Source organism: Podarcis melisellensis (assembly GCF_964234715.1).
Source record: "Podarcis melisellensis genome assembly, chromosome: 4".
Taxonomy (NCBI): domain Eukaryota; kingdom Metazoa; phylum Chordata; class Lepidosauria; order Squamata; family Lacertidae; genus Podarcis; species Podarcis melisellensis.
In genome coordinates this window covers 99,073,523-99,096,639 of record NC_138531.1, presented here as the reverse complement: position 1 = coordinate 99,096,639, position 23,117 = coordinate 99,073,523, and the positions used below count along the sequence as shown (strand labels likewise).

The following is a 23,117-nucleotide window of genomic DNA, read 5'->3' as shown; positions in this document are numbered from 1 at the left end:
CCAGTATTTTGCTATTAACATCCTAACCACTATTGCCGTGTAAAGAAACTCTCTTTTATTTTCATTTGGTATGCTTATCATTAGAATGTTAAATAGGAAAGCTTTGGTTTTCTTTAAAATAAATAGCATTTATTTTATTTTATTTTCCTTTTGGGGACATATCCACCACATGTGGAATAAGGTTCCCTCATTTTGTCTGCATCTCCAACACTTATTGCTGATATTTATTTATTTTGACTGTTTTGGATGGGGTCAGGTACCATCTAAAAATCAAATAGCATGTGGTGAATTTTAAGTCTTTCCCCATAATTTCCCTCATTTTTCATCTTCATTGGATATCCACAATCGTGTGCCCATTTCACCTTCACCTCCTAGTCCTTAAGGTTCCAGTCCAGGAACAATCTGTGTGGTTTTGATAATATCTTTGTATTATTTAATATATATATTTTTTGAGAGTCACCATTTAATCCAGTTTACGTTACAAAAAAAGGAGTGTGCACACTACAAAATAATCTTGATATGGGATATTAACCAGTTTACAGCTTCCATTCTGTGCAGGAAACCTGCTCCAGCGTGGCTGTTCAGAGCCAATGGGACACCACGGAAGCCTCTTGCACCCTAGGCATGCTGGGAGTCCAGGATAGCCTGCAGGGATCCCCCAGGAAATGGAGTTAAGATGCAGCCACCAATTCTGGCTTTGGTTTGACTCCGTCCGGCGATGTTTCTGGAATCTTTTCTGGGAGAGGCTCTGATGGAACCTCTGGAAGATCTATCTGTTCCTGAGTGATGGCATCTAATTCTGCTAAAATGGCATCTTCATCTTCTACAGTGAAGCTGCCAGCCAGCATTTCATCTATTTGTCTCTGGTATTCCACAGCTTCCTGGGTTTCATCCATGATCCTTTCCACTTCTTCTATTGACATAACCTGGTGCATCTTATTTAAACACTCATTACCAATTTTGAGGCCCTCAATCACTTTCATCTCAATTTGTGTGAATTCAATATCCTGGACCATGCGTTCCAGGTTGCTAATTTGGTTTTCTGTCTTGTCTAGCAGTTGCTCTTGATACCGTTTTTTCTTCAGCAGAAACTTTGCTTTCTCTTTCTTGCCATCTTTTAATAGTTGCCGAGCAAAAGCCCTCTCCCACTCCAGCTGCGATATCCTTTTCTGATATTGCTTTAGTTTGTCCCGCTGCTGTTTCAGTTGCAGCACGGCCTTATCTTGCTCGGTGACCCGGCTCTGCCGCTTGCGCCCGAACAGATTCCCCATGGCCCCGCCTGTGCGGCCCTATTTAATATATTTTTTTAAAAAAAAAAAATCCGCTGTTGTTCTGTCAAGTCCATTTATTTTTTATCTGGAAAAAATTGTTAATTGGTAATCTTTCTTTTTTACTTTTGATTTCCTTTTATAGTTTTCCTTTTTTGTAATTTTAGCATATAATAACAGTAGTAATTATATGGAAATGGGATAATAATATTGAAATGAATAAAATGCTTAACTCGCCAAGATTTTTATTGTTTGCAGCTTCCCAAGAAAACTGAAGGAGATTCTCTCCTTTTTGGCTTTTATCTCTTCCCTTTATAACTGTCTCTTTAAGTCCCAACAGTCCTGCCCCACCCTCCCGCTTACAGGATATCCTTTCTACAGATGTCAACGCAGACCCAATGATGGAAAACCCTCCGCCCAATTCCTCGTGACCACAAGGCTATTTATTACCTGCAGCAACACCAACAAAAGCCACCAGAGTGGCCACAGCTATCTCTTTCCAAAGGATATAGACTGACAGGGAGGGGGCTGACAGTCTTTTCTGTGATGTGGGTATGATGTATCGGGGGGGGGGTCCTTGGGCTACACCTCTTCTATGATGTATGTATGATGTTTCTGGGGGTGGTCTTGGACTCCAGGGTGGGCAATTAAAAATGTCTATATAGGGGCTTTCATGCATTGCTCCAGGTCCTCCTCCTCTCTCCTGCGTGTGGGGCAGCACCCTGTTGCTAGTATGTCACATGCCCCTGTTTACTTTCCTAGGCTTGGGAAGTGTAAGAACAGAAGTCAGTCTTATATCTTCCACTCTGCTGTGCTTTTGCACTGTTCTTTGTCTCCCTGTCTGTTGCTGAAGAAGAGAGAGGGTGCCATTATGATCCGTTTGGTGTTGTTTGCAGTCGTTTGGTGTCGTTTGGTGTCGTCTGCAGATGTGATGAGCATCCCCTCAGTTCCTTTATCCATGTCATTTATCAAGACGCTGAACAACAACGGGCCCAGGACAGAACCCTGCAGCTCCCCTCTGGTCACTTTTCCCAGGATGAGGAGGAACCATGAAGGAGTCCTCTTTGGGTTCGGTCAGTCAAATCCACCTAACAGTTACCTCATTCAGTCTCATTTTACCACCTTCCTCTCATAAATATCACAGAGGACTCTGTCCAAAGCCTTACTGAAATCGAGATGCACTATTTCCACAAAAGTCCACTGATCAACGAAGTTTTTAATCCATCCAAAAAAAGAAAAAAAGAAAAGGAGAGATTTCTCTAGCTTGTCTTGTTTTTGACCCCTGGGCTCTCACTTGTGGGGTGCCTCAGGGTTCCGTCCTCTCCCCCATGCTTTTCAACATTTACATGCAGCCGCTGGGAAAGATCATCAGGAGGTTTGGCCTGGGTGTTCATCAGTATGCAGATGATACCCAGCTCTACCTCTCTTTCAAATCAGAACCAGTGAAGGCGGTGAAGGTCCTCTGTGAGTGTCTGGAGGCGGTTGAAGGATGGATGGCAGCTAACAGATTGAGGCTGAATCCTGACAAGACAGAAGTACTGTTTTGGGGGGACAGGAGGCGGGCAGGTGTGGAGGATTCCCTGGTCCTGTATGGGGTAACTGTGCCCCTGAAGGACCAGGTGCGCAGCCTGGGAGTCATTTTGGACTCATAGCTGTCCATGGAGGCACAGGTCAAATCTGTGTCCAGGGCAGCTGTTTACCAGCTCCATCTGGTACGTAGGCTGAGACCCTATCTGCCTGCGGACTGTCTCGCCAGAGTGGTGCATGCTCTGGTTATCTCCCGCTTGGACTACTGCAATGCGCTCTACGTGGGGCTACCTTTGAAGGTGACTCGGAAACTACAACTAATCCAGAATGCGGCAGCTAGACTGGTGACTGGGGGCGGCTGCCGAGACCATACAACACCGGTCTTGAAAGACCTACATTGGCTCCCAGTACGTTTCCGAGTACAATTCAAAGTGTTGGTGCTGACCTTTGAAGCCCTAAACGGCCTCGGTCCAGTATACCTGAAGGAGTGTCTCCACCCCCATGATTCTGCCCGGACGCTGAGGTCCAGCGCCGAATGCCTTCTGGCGGTTCCCTCATTGCGAGAAGCAAAGCTACAGGGAACCAGGCAGAGGGCCTTCTCGGTAGTGGCGCCCACCCTGTGGAACGCCCTTCCAGCTGATGTCAAAGCAATAAACAACTACCTGACATTCAGAAGACATCTTAAGGCAGCCCTGTTCAGGGAAGTTTTTAACATGTGATTTTACTGTATCATTGGTTTTTATGGAAGCCGCCAAGAGTGGCTGGGGAGGCCCAGCCAGATGGGCGGGGTATAAATAATAAATTATTCTTATTCTTATTCTTATTGAGAAAGCCATGCTTTCATCCTGTATGTTTATATTGTAAAAACTTCAGATGAAGGGCAAATAAATTTTTTAAAGCATAAATGAGGATATTGACAAGCTGGAACTTGTGCAAAGGAAGGAGATTTATGTCTTTAATTTGGAAACCACATGACCCAGTGGTGCTGACTTGGATAAAATATTGGTGGGGGGCCAGGTACGTCCTGCCTTGCACAATCCATCATACGATGCATGTGTGGGAATGTTCAGGGGTGCAGGAAAGGATATGTTGTCAGAGTATATCCTTATCCAACTTGTGTTAACAACTTCCACAATATCAGCAGAGTAACATTCCCTTTTATTTTAAATTTGCAGCGTCTGCCTATGCTCAGGCTCGCTAAAGCCTCTATAATAACTGTTCTGGTATTTTCCCCTTATTCCCTCATAAAATAGAAGAGACGACACAGTCTTTTACAAAAATATAAAAAGAGTTTACTCACATTCTGTTCACAATCAGATCCCAGAAGGCAGATTTAGCTTAATGAAGTAACATACACTTGGAGTCTATCCCTTAAGAAGACAGTCCCTTTTTCCTCTCTTGGCTGGAAGCCAAGAGGGCATCTCTGGCTTAGTAGATGTTGCGTCTTCGATGCATGTGGTGAAAGAGAGAGAGATGGCTGCCCTGCCCTGTGCTTTTGTCATTACCTGCACAGGTGAGGCCACACCCACCTCTAGTTACATGCAGAGGAAGTCTGTCTCGGCCCAGAAGGAAACAGGAAGTTTACCTGCTGGCTGGACATACATCCCTCCCCATGTGTAAACATGTTCACTCTAGGAATGTTGTACTTGACTGCTCTTGTGTTTCACAGCATGCATGCCATTAGAATGGCAATGCCTATAATAGCAGCAACTTTTTAAAAAAGTAATACTTTGAGCCCATACTTCAATTTCCCAGCAGCTCCCCTTGCCCCAGAGACACTTCTAGCATTCCATCTCCTCTACCTGTGGCATTGTTCAGCAGTGGGGAAAGTGACCTCTTCACAACGGATGTCCATTTGGTATGGCCCTTTCCAGGTTTTTTCCTGCCCCTTGTCTTTGTCTTTCATTTGTTCTCCTATGTGTGTTGTCAGTAGAAGCCACAATTCTGTGGGTACTCTAGGTGGTGCAGCAAGCACCTAGAAGCTGACTAGAGGTTGAAGTGCCGATCAAACTTTAGTTTTGCGCTCTATTAATTCCAGTTAGCAGTACTGGGCGTGGTTCACATTCTGGGGCAGTGCTTTTGTCCAGCAGAGGGTGTTACAGGGCCAGCCTACTTTCCCTTTAAAGCAAACTTGGGTCTCCAGCTGTTTTTGGACTACAACTCCCATCATCCTAGCTACCAGGACCAGTGGAAAGGGATGATGGGAACTGTAGTCCAGGAGCTGCTGGGGACCCAAGTGTGGGAACGCCTGCTTCAAAGCAGCTTTTCCATTTTGCCCACAAAGATGGGACCTGTCCACGTTTGTATCTTCTTGTATTTTGTTATCCTCATGACCTTTCTGTTTTTTTGTTTTTTTTAAAGAGGACAAATTGAAAGAGAAATTGTATGGCACGTTGCAGAAGAATAAAAGGTTGTGTTTGAAAAAAAAACACCAAAAACTTGGGGGTGGCATCCTTAAATATTTTATTGGGGGTGGGGCAAAGACCACTAGGCCTTTAAGAGTTGGCGCCTATTCCCTACACCCACAGGTCTCAGGATGGTTACAAAATTTTCAAAAAAACGATAAAAAACACCACATATTAAAAGGGCATTAGATGTGAATTAGCCAAAAGCCTGGTTAAAAAGGTGCGGATTTGCCTAGCTCCTAAAGCTGTATAATGGTTTTTCTGACCATTGTATGGATTCTTTGATGAGAAGTAAGATTGGCACTCTGACTGAAGCTCTTTCCACATTCCACACACTGATAGGGTTTCTCCCCTGTATGAATTCTTTGATGGGAAGTGAGATTGGAGCTATCAGTGAAGCTCTTTCCACATTCCACGCACTGATAGGGTTTTTCCCCTGTATGAATTCTTTGATGGGAAGTGAGATTGGAGCTACATGTGAAGCTCTTTCCACATTCCACACGCTGATAGGGTGTCTCCCCTGTATGAATTCTTTGATGAGAAGTAAGGGAGGAGCTCTTCCTGAAGCTCTTTCCACATTCCACGCACTGATAGGGTTTCTCCCCTGTATGAATTCTGTGATGGGAAGTCAGATCGGAGCTACATGTGAAGCTCTTTCCACATTCCCCACACCGATAGGGTTTCTCCCCTGTATGAATTCTTTGATGGGAAGTGAGATTGGAGCTACATGTGAAGCTCTTTCCACATTCCCCACACTGATAGGGTTTCTCCCCTGTATGAATTCTTTGATGGAAAGTGAGAGAGGAGCTACATGTGAAGCTCTTTCCACATTCCCCACACTGCTAGGGTTTTTCCCCTGTATGAATTCTTTGATGGGAAGTGAGAGAGGAGCTCTGAGTGAAGCTCTTTCCACATTCCTCACACTGATAGGGTTTTTCCCCTGTATGAATTCTTTGATGGGAAGTAAGGGAGGATCTCTTCCTGAAGCTCTTTCCACATTCCACACACTGATAGGGTTTCTCCCCTGTATGAATTCTTTGATGGAAAGTGAGAGAGGAGCTGTGAATGAAGCTCTTTCCACATTCCACACACTGATAGGGTTTCTCCCCTGTATGAATTCTTTGATGGGAAGTGAGATGGGAGCTCTGACTGAAGCTCTTTCCACATTCTGCACACTGATAGGGTTTCTCCCCTGTATGAACTATTTGATGGGAAGTAAGATTGGCTCTCTGGCTGAAGCTCTTTCCACATTCCATGCACTGATAGGGTTTCTCCCCTGTATGAATTCTGTGATGGGAAGTGAGAGAGGAGCTATCAGTGAAGCTCTTTCCACATTCCATGCACTGATAGGGTTTCTCCCCTGTATGAATTCTGTAATGGGAAGTGAGAGAGGAGCTACATGTGAAGCTCTTTCCACATTCCTCACACTGATAGGGTTTCTCCCCTGTATGAATTTTTTGATGGGAAGTGAGAGAGGAGCTACATGTGAAGCTCTTTCCACATTCCACGCACTGATAGGGTTTTTCCCCTGTATGATGTCTCTGATGCTTAGTGAAATTGGAGCTATGAGTGAAGCTCTTTCCACATTCCACGCACTGATAGGGTTTCTCCGCTGTATGAATTCTTTGATGGGAAGTGAGATTGGAGCTATAAGTGAAGCTCTTTCCACATTCCACGCACTGATAGGGTTTCTCCCCTGTATGAATTCTGTGATGGGCAGTAAGAGAGGAGCTACGTGTGAAGCTCTTTCCACACTCCACGCACTGATAGGGTTTTTCCCCTGTATGATGTCTCTGATGCTTAGTGAAATTGGAGCTATGAGTGAAGCTCTTTCCACATTCCACACACTGATAGGGTTTCTCTGCTGTATGAATTCTTTGATGGGAAGTGAGTTTGGAGCTATCAGTGAAGCTCTTTCCAAATTCCACGCACTGATAAGGTTTTTCCCCTGTATGAATTGTTTGATGGAAAGTGAAACTGTGGTTGTGAATGAAGCTCTTTCCACATTCCACACACTGATAGGGTTTCTCCCCTGTATGAATTCTTTGATGGGAAGTAAGGGAGGAGCTCTTCCTGAAGCTTTTTCCACATTCCATGCACTGATAGAGTTTCTTTCCAATGATATTTTGTTGAAGGGAAGTGGAATGGGAGCTCTGGCTGCAGCTTTCTCCACACCCCAAATTTTTATGTGGCTTCTCCTCCCTGGGGATTTTATCGTGGTCACCTTTGCTCTCAATTTCCAATTCATCAGAATCTGCAATGGAGACAAAAAGGGATTAGAGCCTCAGGAACAAATGGAGAAGAAATGAAACGAGTTGGGTGTGTGTTCATTACCTGTGTTGTTTGTCATTTTACCAACATATTTATTATTAGATTCTGAAGAGTTGTTGAATGTTGTTTTCTCTGATATATAGTAGTGGTCAAAATTGTGGAAGGTTGAAGCTGACACTGAAGATGGCCTGGGAAGTTCACACCAGCCCAATCGTGGTAGAAAAAGCAATATTTTGATGAAGATTGTTCAAAGAAAAAACTGTAAGTTTCTGTTTATTGTGGGGGTGTTAGGTTCCCAGGTGTTATAGGGGGCAATGTTGAACTCTGTGAAAATATATGAGGTTGGCCCACAGATGTATTTTTTGAATTTCCAGGCAGATATGACGATCCCACAGGGAGCCTTACCAAGAGAGGCCAATATCCCACGATTCTCCTCCATGACGTCCTTATGCAGAGCTCTCTGGTCAGGATCCAGCAACACCCACTCCTCGTCCGTGAAACGAACAGTGACATCTTCAAAGCACACTGGACCCTAAAAGAAAAAGGGAAATGTCCTCCTCTGAGACAGCAGAAATATGATCTGCTACACAATGCTCTGTTGTTTCCTTCCTGTTAATAATAATAATAATAATAACAACAACAACAATAATAATAATAATAATAATATATTATTTATACCCCGCCCATCTGGCTGGGTTTCCCCAGCCATTCTGGGCGGCTTCCAAAAAACACTAAAAGACAATAATCTCTTAAACATTAAAAGTGTCCCTAAACAGGGCTGCCTTAAGATGTCTTCTAAAAGTTTGGTAGTTATTTTTCTCCTTGACATCTGGTGGGAGGGCGTTCCACAGGGCGGGTGCCACTACCGAGAAGGCCCTCTGCCTGGTTCCCTGTAACTTGGCTTCTCGCAGCGAGGGAACCGCCAGAAGGCCCTCAGCACTAGATCTCAGTGTCTGGGAAGAACGATGGAGGTGGAGACGCTCCTTCAGGTATACTGGACCGAGGCCGTTTAGGGCTTTCAAGGTCAGCAGAAACACTTTGAATTGTGCTCAGAAACGTTCTGGGAGCCAGTGTAGGTCTTTCAAGACCGGTGTTATATGGTCTCGGCGGTCGCTCCCAGTCACCAGTCTAGCTGCTGCATTTTGGATTAGTTGTAGTTTCCGGGTCACCATCAAAGGTAGCCCCACATAGAGTGCATTGCAGTAGTCCAAGCGAGAGATAACCAGAGCACGCACCACTCTGGAGAGACAGTCTGCGGGCAGGGAGGGTCTCAGCCTGCATACCAGATGGAGCTGATAAACAGCTGCCAGGGACACACAATTGACCTGTGCCTCCATGGACAGCTGCAAGTCCAGAATGACTCCCAGGCTGTGCACCTGGTCCTTCAGGGGCACAGTTACCCCATTCAGGACCAAGGAGTCCCCCACACCACGCCTCCTGTCTCCCCAAAATAGTACTTCTGTCTTGTCAGGATTCAACCTCAATCTGTTAGCCGCCATCCATCCTCCAACCGCCTCTAGACACTCACACAGAAATTTCACCGCCTTCACTGGTTCCGATTTGAAAGAGAGGTACAGCTGGCTATCATCTTTATACTGATGAACACCCAGCCCAAACCCCCTGATGATCTCTCCCAGCGGCTGCATGTAGAAATTGAAAAGCATGGGGGAGAGGACGGAACCCTGAGGCACCCCACAAGTGAGAGCCCAGGGGTCTGAACACTCATCCCCCACCACCACTTTTTGGACACAGCCCAGGAGGAAGGAGCGGAACCACTGTATGTCAGTGCCCCCAGCTCCCAGCCCCTCACCATGGTCCAAAAGGATGTTATGGTCGATGGTGTCAAAGGCCGCTGAGAGATCCAGCAGAACTAGGAAACAGCTCTCACCTTTGTCCCTGGTCCACCGGAGATCATTGAACCAGTGCGACCAAGGCAGTTTCAGTCCCAATATGAGGCCTGAATCCCGACTGGAAGGGATGCAAATGGTGCACTTCTTCCAGGCGTGCCTGGAGTTGTTCAGCAACCACTCGCCCAATCACCTTGCCCAAGAATGGAAGATTTGAGACTGGGCGATAGTTAGCCATATTGACAGCATCTAAAGATGGTTCTTTAATAAGCGTTTTGATAACCGCCTTTTTCAGCGGTTCTGGGAAGGCTCCCTCACAGAGAGAAGCATTCACGACCCCACGAAGCCCATCTCCCAGCCCTTCCCGGCTAGCTTTTATAAGCCAGGATGGGCAAGAATCAAGGAGACAGGTGGTTGGTTTCACTTGTCCAAGCAGCCGGTCCACATCCTCGGAGGTAACAGATTGGAACCGATCCCACACAACTTGACTAGACAGGACACTAGCACTCTCCCGCCCCAGCCCTGCTCCCACGGTGGAGTCTACCTCTTCCTGAATCTGAGTGACTTTATCTGCAAAAAACTTTGCAAAATCATTGCAGGAGATCATGTGGCCCATACTGGGCCCCGATGTAGCAGGTGGTTCCACTAAATTGCAAACCCCCTGAAAAAGTCTCCTGCTGCTGTTTTCTGCAGATGCAATAGAGGCGGCGAAGAAAGTCTTCTTTGCCGTCACTACCGCCACTTGGTAGGCTCAACATTGAGCTCTAACCCGTGTCCGGTCAGCTTCAGAATGAGTTATCCATCACCGGCGCTCTAGCCATCTCAGCGATTGTTTCATTGCCCTCAGTTATCAATCTAGAAATAAAGTAAGCCTCTTTTGGATGACCATCTGTCTTGGATGATCTAGCAGATTCCTGCATTGCAGGGGGTCTCTTGACTCTGGGAGACAAGCAGAGAGGGTGGCTTCTGGCAGAAGGAACGGGGAGCCACCGGTGGCTCCTCCTTCTCCTGACTCACCTCAGCCTCTCGACTTTCCTCTCCAACTTGCCTCCTTCCTCTTCTGCCTCTGATTCTGCACTGCATTCTTCTACAGAGTCTCCCAGCTCACTAAGCCCTGTTTCCCCTTCAGCTTCTGACACCTCCTCTTCCCAGGCTTCTCCCTCTTCCCGCTCATGCTTCCTCCACTTCCACTCCTTCGGCTCTGAGCCATCTTCCCTTCCTGGTTCCCCGGCTTCTTCCTCCCACCATTCCTCTGTGCCCAACCAGTCCAAGATACTGCTCCATTCCTCGGCCTCTGTCCCCACAAGGCAGCTTCCCCTGACCTGATCTGGTTCCACAGCCGCTGCTTCCCTTCTGCCCCGATGAAAAGGTGGATCAGGAGGTCTTTCCGACATGCTTCTGCCATCTGCAAGAGAAAAAAGGTAAGCAGGACGCCAGGAGTGCTGTTTCTCACAGGTGAAACAGGGCATCTCTAACTGCAGATGGGCCTTTGAGAAAGCCTTTCCTGCTGAGAGCATTTGGAGGTTTGTGCCCATTCATGTTTGTTCTGCAGAAATACATCTCTCCTCCTCTGGACCCTTCTTCCCAACTGTCTCCCCCCAAAACAAGATGAAAAGAACCCTCAGATGAGTTGGAAAACTACAGAACGAGACCAAATGGAGAGAAGCCTCCTTCCTCCTTACCCAGTGACCCCTCTCTGGTGTCCAACGGAGGCCTCTCTGCCTCACAGGAATCCAGGTCCATTTCTGCAAAGAGATCCTTTCCCTGAAAAAGAAACAAGGATTCAAAACAGAGAATGGGGAGAAATACTAGAAAGAGAATGACAAAGACTTGAAGGGTGTGAGATCTCATTCCATGGATGCTTTCCAAGAAAAAAGATGGGCCATCAGCAGACCATTATGGGATGTTTTCTGTCCTGTTTGGAGCCCCTTGGGAGTATCCAGAGGAAAGTCGCTCTCACCTGCTTTCTCTCCTCTGCCTGACTCAGGAGGAACCCTTCGGCCAGGGCCACCGCCTGGGAACTGGTCTCTGCTCCACAGTCCCTCACCCAGCTCTCCATCTCCAGTGGAAGGACAGCCAGGAACTGCTCCAAGATCACCAGGTCCAGCATCTCAGCTTTCGTGTGCCTTTCCGGCTTCAGCCACTGGTGGCAAAAGTGGTAGAGTCGGCTGCAAACCTCTCGGGGTCCTTTGGCCTCCTGGCAGCAGAACTGCCTCAACTCCTGGCTCTGCACCTCTGAGCGGAGGGTGTCCTCCTCACCCAGGATCTTCTGCACTGGGTTTTCCCAGAACCCCCCACTGCTCCCAGTTTGGCTGCCATGGTCTCTTCCTGCTTTGGGGCCAGCTGTGTCCCGCACATCCATCTGTGCTCTCAGGAAGCCTCTGAGAGATCGGAAGGAACCCTTTGGTCTTCTGACAAGTTTTGTCCGTCTTAATGAGAGGCTCTAGCAAATCCTACAAAGCAAATACATTGTTCTGTTACAGAATTTGTAGGACGAGGGGGAAATGGTTCGAGGGGGAAATGGGAACCAGGGCTGGACTGCACCGCATCCCAGACCATGAGCTATCTTTTTGAAAAGAAAGAGGAGGAAGAGGAGAAGAAATACGTCTCTAGCCTTCTAGCAATGCAATATGTGGAGGCAACGGAAGGGATTTCTGTCAGATTAATCAACCTGGTTTCTGTTACAGAATTTGTAGGGCGAGGGGGAAATGGTTCGCTGAGCAAGCATGGATGAGTCTTGCTGGGAACCAGGGCTGGACTGCACCGCATCCCAGACCGTGAGCTATCTTTTTTAAAAGAAAGAGGAGGAGGAAAAGGGGAAGAAATACGTCTCTAGCCTTCTAGCAATGCAAAATGTGGAGGCAACGGAAGGGATTTCTGTCAGATTAATCAACCTGGTTTCTCCATCCTTCCAGTCAATGCATGAAGTCAGAACCGAATGACAAGGGAGTCATTTGTATCTTGTGATAAATGGATGCTTTTCTCTGGTGGGGGTCTCGACCTGGGGGTCCTCTGGAGTTGCTCCCCACCCCCCACCCTCACCCTCACCCCACCTCCACTCCCTGCTTCTGTCTCCTTTTCTGCAATATCTGCCGCTGTCCAGACAGATTCGTGGGGTGAGGTCTCTTTTTTTCTCTTCTGAGGGCCAGGAATGTATCTGGCCAACCCCCAGAGGGCCAAGTGGGCGGGGCCAAAGACATCTCCCTTGATTTTTTGATTTTTTTTGTTGTTCTATTAGATAGCTTAACACAAACTGGTTTGCAATGCAGCAGCCAGACTATGGCCTGGGAACCCTCTATTTATTCCTGGCCTTTCTCTCCCACCTTTCCTTCCTTTCTCCCCGTTGTTGTTTTTTTTTTGGGGGGGGCTAGTCCACCTCCTCCTCCAGCTTTGGAAAACCATTTGCACATGTTTCCTCCGTTGTGCAATGAGGCTGAGCGATGTCACACAAAGGTAAAGTCCCAGGGACTCCTTTGTTTTAAAAAGGGAGATTTCGTGGGAGTCAGGGATCCTCTGATCTCCAGGAAGGAGAGCGTGGCAGACCTGGCCCCTCCCTGGCAGGACCCTCTCCTCCTCACTGACTTGGGGTCCCCTCCTGCAGGAGCACATCTGGGCCCCCAGGCACCCTCCCCTGCTGCAGCCCTGGGACCCCCCCGCGTCTCCCCACTGCACCCTCTCGGGGGAGAGAGAGGAGACTCAACCCATAGCTGGCAACCTTCCCTTTTTTTGCGGGAAATTCCCTTATTGCAGCGCCGTTTCCCGCTGCTTCCTGCTGCTATCCCGGATTGGTAGATAGGAGAGGCTGCTGATCCCTTATTTTCACATCTGAAAGTTGACAGCTATGGACTCACCAGATCCCCGGAGGGGGCTGCGATTCGTTCCGCCCTTGCAGGAGAGACACCAAAGCAACACCCCCCCCTCCTTGCAGGAAAGGACTGGGGAGGGAGGGGCCTTGGCTCTGGAGGACCTGCCCCCTCTTACTTCCTGTCCTCTCTAGGAAGGCAGCTCACTTCCCTTTAACCCTTGCCAAGCCGAGTCCCCCCAGCTCAGCCATCTCTCGCTTGGCAGAACCTCAGATTCTTATTATTTTTTATGGATTAAGGGGGGCAGCTGCCCCCCTGGCTACGCCCATGCCCTGATATCCTTTTTGGGAGTGAGGCTCTTGGCTGGACTCTGAGCATCTCCCTCCCTTGGCCAGAAACCAGAGGAAGAGCTTGCAGGCAAAAGGGCTTTGCAGGAGGCAAGGAAGCTCCTCCTGGAATTCAGGAGTGGAGAGACAGGAGGGGATCCCAGGGTCATCTAGTCCAACCCCCAGCAATGCAGGAATCTCAGCTGAAGCATCCATGGCAGATGGCCGTCCGATCTCTGTTTAGAAACCTCCAAGGAAGGAGAGTCCCCCACCTCCCAAGGGAGACCTTTCCCCTGCCAAAATGAGTAATAATGAGTAATAAATTAAATGAGTAAATGAGTAAAAATTTCTTATGCATGCTTTTCATACTAATATACAAAAGTATGCCATTTCCCTTTCCAGAAATGCTTAATTGCTAATTCAAAGGACTGAAAATGGATGGCTGTTGTTATTATGTTTAGGGAAGCTTTCAATATTTGATGGACAATTGTATTTTAATATTTTGTTGGAAGCCGCCCAGAGTGGCTGGGGAACCCAGCCAGATGGGTAGTGTATAAATAAATTATTATTATAATTATTAATTAAATTGATCAGGTGAGTGTTATCCTTTCGAAAGAAGCAGGTGGAATCTCCATGGTTGCTAATAGCATAACGTTGAAAGGCTAGGCAAATATGGGGAGCCCTAGAGCATCCGCTTGGCATGCAGAATGTCCCAGGGTCAACCCCTGACATCTCCTACAAGGGCTGGACGAAATCCCTGCCTGAAACTCTGGGGAGAAGCTGCCCATCAGTGTAGACCAGGGGTCCTCAAACTATGTCCCATGGGCCAAATCCAGCCCCCCAGGGTCGTGAATGTGGCCTGCACGGCCATTTCAGAACCCGCCAAGTGTCCGAGGCTGAAAGCATGTATAGATGGTATATTACACCGGTTAAGCTAGCAAAAATGTAGAAAACATGTAATAAGTGTTGGAAATGTAAAGAAAAAGAAGGATCATTTTATCATATGTGGTAGGAGTGTAAGAAAGTGAAGGGTTTCGGGGAAATGATATATAATGAATTGAAGAAGATGTTGAAATATACATTTGTAAAGAAACCAGAAGCCTTTCTGTTAGGAATAACAGGAAGAGAAATAAATAGAAGGGATAATAAACTTTTTTAATACGCAGTAACAGCAGCAAGAATATTGATGGCCCAAAAATGGAAACAGGAGGAACTACCGACTCTTGAAGAATGGAGAATGAAACTTATTGACTATGCAGAACTGGACAAATTAACTGGGAAGATTAGGTATCAACGGGACCACAAGTTCATCGAGGACTGGGGGAAATTTGTAGAATATCTGAAAAGTATATGTGATGAACAAACAACGCTAGTGGGATTTAAAGAGGCTTTGTGAAAGGTAGAGGAGTATTGTTAAACAGAAAGAGGACAGTAAAAGTAATATAAAAATGCAATATCAAATTTAGAAAATGTGTAAAAATGGGAAAATACAGATGATTGGCAGAGAAGCTGATGGAAGTCCAAAAAGTTGAAATTTGTGAAAAATGTTTGATATTGGAATTTGTATAATGGAAAAATTTTAATAAAAATTATATATATATAAAAGAAAGAAAGCATGTCACCGTCAGCTCAGTCAGTCCCCGCACAGCACTGAGGTAAACGCCACAGGCGTGGTGGCGGTTCTACCAATGAAAGGCCAGGGGTTTCGCCTGGGGACGGGAAAGTGTTGTCTTTTGGCTTGAAGAGTGAAGTTGAGGTTCCTTATGTATATTTTAAAGGTGGGAGAAGGAGGTATAGTCCCATTTCTGTGAGTGGAGCAGAGGTCTTTCCACTCCTGTGATTTACATGCTCTGAAAGTTGGGATCTGTTTTGATATTTAAATTTTTAAAGGGTGGAGTGCAACCAGAGACTGACCATCTCCTTAGCCTGGGGAGCCACATTCTGGTAGAAGGAGGCCAGGATTTGCCCCCAAGGCCTGGGATGTCCCTCCTCCCCTGCAGTAGGGCTTGGAATCCAGGAGAAAACTCTTAGAATAGCCTTGCCAGGTGCTCAGGGACGGACTCACCTGTCCCCATGTCCTTCTCTTTGCAGATGTCCTGCAAACTGTGTTAAAATGTGACATCAAGCTTTATTTACAGCAGAAAATGACAAGGAAACATGGCGTGAGCCGTCTTCCACAGCCGTCTCCTCCTCGGTCAGAGTAAAAGAGAAGAAAGGATGGAAGTGATTTACAGACTGACTTCCATTCTTGCACAGACAGTACAGAAGGTGTAAACATGGATATCATGGTACACTAGCAATGGGAGAATGAAATACTGACAGTTTGGCCCCCAATTTGGTCCAAGACCAAAGCCCAGACTGGCCCCTGACTCTGAGGCATCTTTCCTACTGCAGGACCTCCAACAGGCAGCCCTGTTGAGGGAAGCTTTTAATGTTCAATAGGTTATTGTATTTTAGTGTTTTATTGGAAGCCACCCAGAGTGGCTGGGAAAATCCAGCCAGATGGGTGGGGTATAAATAAGAAATTATTATTATTATTATTATTATTACAACCCCCAGCATTGCAAGAATCTCAGCTAAAGCATCCATGGCAGATGGCCGTCCGATCTCTGCTTTGAAACCTCCAAGGAAGGAGAGTCCACCACCTCCCAAGGGAGACCATTCCCCTGCCAAACTGCTCTTAGATGTCCCTCAAGGTAGTGGGTCCTGAGTTCTAGCCCTGCTGAAACAATCGCACTGGCTACCAAGGAGGAACCAAGCAAAGTTCAAAAGAAATAAATCCTATTCTCATCAGAAATGAGTAATACTTTCTTATGCATGCTTGTGCACGCATCAAAAATATGCTATTTCCCTTTCCATAAATGCTTAATTGCTAATTCAATGGACTGAAAATGGATGGTTGTTGTTATTATGTTTAGGGAAGCTTTTAATATTTGATGGACTATTGTATTTTAATATTTTTTTGGAAGCTGCCCAGAGTGGCTGGGGAAACCCAGCCAGATGGGTGGGGTATAAATTATTATTATTATTATTATTATTATTATTATTATTATTATTACTACTACTATTGACCAGGTGAGTGTTCTCCTTTTGAAAGAGGCAGGTGGAATCTCCACAGTTGCTAATAGCATAGCGTTGAAAGACTAGTGAAATATGGGGAGCCCTAGAGCATCTGCTTGGCATGCAGAATGTCCCAGGGTCAACCCCTGACATCTCCTGCAAGGGCTGGATGAAATCCCTGCCTGAAACTCTGGGGAGCTTCCAGTCAGTGTAGGCCAGGGGTCCTCAAACTATGCCCTGTGGCCTGAATCCAGCCCGTCAGGGTCGTGAATCTGGCCTGCACGGTCATTTCAGAACCCACCAAGTGTCCGGGGCTGAAAGCATCTCACCATCCACTCAGTCCTTGCGTCACACTGAGGTAAACACCACTTGTGTGGTGGCGGCTCTACCAATGAAAGGCCAGGTGTTTTCACCTGGGAACGGGGAAGTGTTGTCTTTTGGCTCGAAGAGTGAAGTGCAGGTTGGTGGAGGAAGGCAGACATGGGTCGGTTTCATTACGTAGATGTTTATTTTAAAGGTGGGAGAAGGAAGTACAGTATTGTTACGGCTAAAATCTGGGTGCGGGACTACACTGCCACCCAGCTCGTCGGACTAAGTGTCCGCATGTCCCTGCGGAAGAAAATGAGCTCAGCCAGACAGGAGCAAAATGCGGAGATCCAAGGTTTATTGCGCAACAGGTTCAAGACGAGATTGAACAGCGAGAAAGGGGTGACATGAGTTTTTGAAACTCCCTCCATGTCCCAGAATACAGTGCAAAACATGTCATGAATACATTAAAGAGAGGTTTGGTTACATGGATTACATCATGAATATATTAAAGGGAGGTTGGGTTACACAGATTAACATATGGAGGAGGGAGGGGGGAATATGCAGAGTCGGAGATATGCACAGATAAACACTTCCTGAGAAGACAATGGTCCCAAATATGCATAGTCTGCCACCTGACATTGCCTGGAGGGAAGGCTGATCAGAGCGATTTGACAGGATTAGTTTCTATGAATTTTTTAGATTTTAGTCCCTTTTGACATTGACAATTGGGAATAAATGGATATATTGTAGCGAAGAAGATAAAGAAGACATGCCCCCCCTTCCGTATCAGTATAGTCCTATTTCTGTGCGTGGAGCAGCGGTCTTTCCACTCGTGCGGTTTACATGCTCTGAAAGTTGGGATCTGTTTTGAGATTTAAATTTTAAAAGGGTGGAGTGGAACTGGATATTGACCATGTTCTTAGCCTGGGGCAGGGGTCAGCAACCTGTTTCAGCCATGGGCCGGTCCACCGTCCCTCAGAACATGTAGGAGGCTAGACTATATTTTTTGGGGGGCTGAAGGAATTCCTATGCCCCACAAATAACCCAGAGAGGCATTTTAAATAAAAGGGCACATTCTACTCATGTAAAAACACGCTGATTCCCGAATTGTCCGCGGGCCGGATTGAGAAGACGATTGGGCCACATCTGGCCCCCAGGCCTTAGTTTGCCTACCCCTGGCCTGGGGAGCCACATTCTGGTTGAAGGAGGCCAGGATTGGTCCCCAAGGCCTGGGGTGTCCCTCCTCCCCTGCAGTAGGAATTTGGAATCAGGAGAAAACTCTTGGAATAGCCTTGCCAGGAGCTCAGAGAGCGACTCACCTGTCCCCATGTCCTTCTCTTCGCAGATGTGCTGTGGTTGCACACCTGTAGCTCAGAGGTGAGTATTGGAGAGAACCAGAGCAGAGACTCAGACCTGCCCTCCTTGCCCCCCACTCTGCACTCTCGGAGGTGGAGAAGCCCTCCCTTCGTGAGGAACTGACTTTGTATTTCAGCTGCTGGAGGAAGATCACCTGTACCTGCCGGAGGTGATTCAGAAGTGCCAGGCAGCTCAGCTCAGGGGGCTCCAAACCCTGAAGTGCTCCAAGCAGGAGATGGCCAAAGCCATCCTGGTGAGTGATGGGTGGTGTGGGGGACCCCCATGGGGAAGTGGGGGAGGGAGGGGCTTTGGAGAAGGGGTTGTCCGTCCGCCAGAGGAGGAGGACCATGTTGGTCTAGGTTCACATATCCTGCTTGAAAGGGGAATAATCTTAGGGACTTCCTGTGAAAATCTGGGTCAGGAATGCTGTTCCTGGAATGTACAAACACACAAAACATAACAGTCTGCGGATTCACATAAACAATACTCTTCTATATATTCTCATCACAATATCAAATGTTTATCTTGCACATAAACAACACATAAATTGCAATAATATAGACGGAAGTCCCAATAAATCAGTTCATTCAAAAGACCAAATGTCTGCTAGTTTCTCTTCCACATACGTTCATAAAGTCAAAATTGGAGCCTATTACAGTTCCACAGTGTTGACAAGGATTTCCGGAATAATGCCTTGTTTCGCTCTCATGGGCTTCATTCGTTGTACATATTCTAAGTAATATAAATGACCATAATGTCACAATTCAACATATTTTAACAGTGTTGACAAGGATTTCCGGAATAATATAAATGAATACAATGTTGTAATTCAACATATTTTAACAAATTAACAAAGCTGTGTATGGATCAAGTTTGCTTTACATTTGTTGTTTTAAAGGGGTCACTTAAAGAAGAAAACCTTGCAGCTGCAGATTGCTGTCACCTGTAACTAAAATCAATGCTGCGCCTGTCTATATACATTGTAAGACTTGTTGTTCACTGCAGAAACCACTGTGTTATAAGTTCCATTATCTGGATACTTCATTTATGGTATGTACTTTTATAGCACAATTGTTTTTATAATTTTAATTTGTTAAATGATCTAGTGGTCGATCCACCACTCTGGTCACTGCTCCCTGAGAAAAGCTCAAGAACTCTGGGCAAAGACAATGGGTAGATCACTGGCAGGAATTTTATTACTGGGAGTAGATCTCAGTCTCTTGGAAGTTCATTCCTGGGCCCATGTTGTGAAATGCAAGGAAGGTGCAGCGCAACTGATTAAAAATTGGGTTGCGGAGGTGGAACTAAGGTTCTCCACCAAGGTGCAGGCAGTCAATAGTGACCGAGGTGCAGAGCTTACTGGGTCTGCTCTGCAGACGTTCTTTAGCCAGAAAGGGATACATCACAAGGTGACTTCTCCTCAAGAGAGGGGGGTGGCAGAGCTCAGGAGTGAAGCTCTGGTTAAGGCTACACAGGTGTTGCTGTCAGACACTGGTTTGCCTCCAAGCTTTTGGGGGGAAGCAGTTCGGGCTGTGAATTTCACCTTGAACCGGTCCTACAATTCAGTGGTAGGTGACACCCCATTCTTCATGCTTCACGGAAGGAAACCTCATTTCTTCCGTGCGTTTGGGTCACCGGCCTTGGTGCCAGTGCCAAAGGCACTACAAAAGCCAGGTGGACCCAAGTTCCAGAAAATGATCTTCTGTGGATATGAGCCAGCCACCAAGGGATGGAGGTTCGCATATCCAGAAGGTGATCAGACCAAGCTTCTGGTCAGTAAACATGCTGAGTTCTATGAGCAGGATGGTTGGTCAAAGACTCCTGCAAGGCGTGACGTTCTCTCAGAATGTCTGTCTGATTCAGAGGGGGAAGATTCCGAGGAAGGAGAACCAGAGGCTGAACCTGTTGAGGACCAGGTCGCTGACCAGGGTCAAGAACAGGATTGGGCATCTCCACAGGTTGTTAAAAGAGAGCCCAAGAGTGAGCCTTCGTCTCCTGTTAGCAGAGTACAAAAGGTCCGAAGACGTGTTAAGTCAGAGGGGGAGGATAGTGATGGTGAGGACACACCTGCTGACCACGCTGAGTCAGAGGAAGTACCTGAGTTTGTGCCCAGGCGGTCCAGTCGCGCCACGAAAGGAATTCCACCTGAGAGGTATCAGGCCACAGGTGTGTGGGTTGGTTTCGCACAGTGTGAACCTGGGAGTTGGGAGGAGGTTCAACAGTTGCCTGACAAGGACGCCAGGAAGGGGCACAAGAGATCTGTAAAGGTAATTACCCATTTCCCCTCAGGAAGCAAGAGAGGGGGTGTGGAGAGAATCAGAACTTATAGGGTTAAGAAGTTCTGAGTGACGTCTCACATTCCCGAGGCGTGACTGAGGGAGTGGCCTGATTCCACTGCCTGTTTGTCTCTGTCTTTCAAAGGGAAAGCAGCCATGAACGCTAGCAGTCCAGGGAGAGTCTGAAGAGTTCCGTTTTATTGTTTTACTGCTGGAATAAACACTGACAAATAAACACACTAATGACTGGGTGTGTGTGATCTTCTAAACAACGAGGAGCAACAGCACGCTGTGTTTACTCTGCATTCGTGGTGAACGGTGAATCGGAGCAGCAGGAGGCGCAGCTAGAGGGAAACGTGAAGGGCTGCAGTTCGTTTAAACTACGGCTAATTGGGGTCGTAAACCAATTAGCCACGCCACGCCCAATATTGTGGCCATTTCAAGGTACTAGCACAACTTAATTGCCACTCATCTATGGTTGATATTAACTCATTTTCCAGTATTTTGCTATTAACATCCTAGCCGCTGTTGTCGTGTAAAGAAACACTCTTTTATTTTCATTTGGTATGCTTATTGTAAGAATATCAAATAGGAAAGCTTTGGTTTTCTTTAAAATAAATAGCATTTATTTTATTTTCCCTTTGGGGACATGTCCACCACATGTGGAATAAGGTTCCCTCATTTTGTCTGCATCTCCAACATTTATTGCTGATATTTATTTATTTTGACTGATTTGGATGGGGTCAGGTACCATCTAAAAATCAGATAGCATGTGGTGAATTTTAAGTCTTTTTTCATAATTTCCCCCATTTTTCATCTTCATTGGATAGCCACAATCGTGTGCCCATTTCACCATCACCTCCTTCACCTCCTAGTCCTTAGGGCTCCAGTCCAGGAACAATCTGTGTGGTTTTGATAATATCTTTGTATTATTTAATAATATTATTTTAAAAAAACAACAACCCGCTGTTGTTCTGTCAAGTCCATTTATTTTTGACTGGAAAAAATTGTTTAGCTGGTAATCTATCTTTTTTACTTTTGTTTTCCTTTTATATTTTTCTTTTTTGTATTTTTAGCATATAATAACAGTCGTAATTAGATGGAAATGTGATCATAATATTGAAATGAATAAAATGCTTAACTCGCCAAGATTTTTATTGTTTGCGGCTTCCCAAGAAAACTCAAGGAGATTCTCTCCTTTTTGGCTTTTACCTCTTACCTTTATAACTGTGTCTTTATGTCCCAAAAGTCCTGCCCCACCCTCCCGCTTACAGGATATCCCTTCTACAGATGTCAACGCAGACCCAATGATGGAAAGCCCTCAGCCCAATTCCTTGTGATCACAAGACTATTTATTACCTGCAGCAGCAACAACAAAAGACACCAGAGTGGCCACAGCTATCTCTTTCCAAAGGATATAGACTGACAGGGAGGGGGCTGACAAAGGGGGAAAAGTTGAATTGCAAGCACATTCTCTTACCTCTTAAACCTCAAGACTCTGTGCCCCAGGATTGAAAAGATATGTAAAATATCACGATTGCCTCAAGATATGCAACTGAGATTTCATTAGTATGTTGTGTGTTATTATGTAGGAATGCTGTGTCTGACAGTATGTTATTTCCACAAAGGGGGGATTCAATTTTTGTGTATAATTGTTTTTTTGTTCAATGTTTAGTGTCTTATTGCCTACACCCCAATGGAGGATTCTCATGCATTTTAAGCTTCTAAAAGATCAGACTATTGCGGAGCCCAGTATTGACATTAGATCAATTTATGACATTTCCTTGTTCCACCTGGCACTCTGCAGTGTGCCAACCTTCTCTGTCCACTTTTAAATGGTTTCAAATTCACTTTGCCAAGACAAAGCTTCAGGAGCCATTAAACAGCAGACACATGAAGGTGTATATGCTTTGACTTAGCAGGAATGGTCCCTTATAGAGTTAAAATGACTAATTTGAACAACTGCCCTTTTTAGAATGGTTTTTCACAGACATAAAAGACAGAGTCGGTTTTGTCCTCCCAGACTTTAAATTATATTATGAAGCTGCATGCCTGATATGGATTAGGGACTGGGTGAAGTTGGAAAAGCAAGAAGCATTAGAATTGGAAGGACATGACAATAGATTTGGCTGGCACTCATATTTATGGCATGGGAAAGGGAAGGTACATAAAAGCTTTTATAACCATATAATTATGGTTATAAAGAGATATAAAGATTTGTTAGAACAGCAACCCCCTTGGTGGCTTTCACCACATGAAGCTTTACTGCTCAAACCACTTGGAAAGAAAGGAAAGTGGCTTACCTATGCTGACTTGTTAAAGGATCAAGAAGGAAAATGGAAATGAAGAGATTACGAGGAAATAAAAGACCATTTTCAGAGTTGGTTACAAGTAGACAAGAAGAAATGATTTCGCTACACAACATCTAGATTTCAAAAGGAAGTCGTAGAAGGGAAAGGGAAGTTGCTGAAAGGTGCATATAGTATTCTGCTAGAATGGGAAACAAAAGATGAAGAGGTGAAATCAGCCATGATTAAATGGGCACAAGATATAGGTCATAATATAATGTGGGAAGGGAGGTTTTCGTTCTGGGGGGAGGGGTAAATGGGGGGAATGAGGATGATGTGTTTTTTATAAATTGCTGTTGAAATTCCTAAAAAAAAATATTC

General features: G+C 45.9%; 1 protein-coding gene, 1 long non-coding RNA gene and 1 pseudogene across 3 annotated transcripts in view; 1 reads left to right on the top strand and 2 right to left on the bottom strand.

Moving 5' to 3' along the window:
* Positions 1–509: 509 nt before the first annotated feature.
* LOC309368229 (charged multivesicular body protein 6 pseudogene) lies at positions 510–1,272 on the bottom strand (annotated as a pseudogene). The gene has a single exon. The product of its transcript is annotated as a charged multivesicular body protein 6 pseudogene (transcript).
* Positions 1,273–4,833: 3,561 nt separating this feature from the next.
* LOC309368830 (uncharacterized protein) overlaps positions 4,834–23,117 on the bottom strand; it is a gene marked incomplete at its 3' end in the record, with an annotated part of 41,193 nt that continues 22,909 nt past the window's right edge. The window contains exons 4-8 of the mRNA XM_081909136.1: positions 10,641–10,723; positions 7,877–8,003; positions 7,535–7,684; positions 6,936–7,454; positions 4,834–4,871 (exon numbers count right to left, since the gene is read on the bottom strand). Coding sequence (XP_081765262.1) covers positions 4,834–4,871; positions 6,936–7,454; positions 7,535–7,684; positions 7,877–8,003; positions 10,641–10,723 — 917 coding nt within the window. The remainder of the gene's footprint in view (positions 4,872–6,935; positions 7,455–7,534; positions 7,685–7,876; positions 8,004–10,640; positions 10,724–23,117) is intronic.
* On the top strand, positions 14,619–19,396 carry LOC309369381. The gene is made up of 3 exons (XR_014168073.1): positions 14,619–15,203; positions 18,309–18,425; positions 19,071–19,396. It is a non-coding gene; the product is annotated as an uncharacterized lncRNA (long non-coding RNA).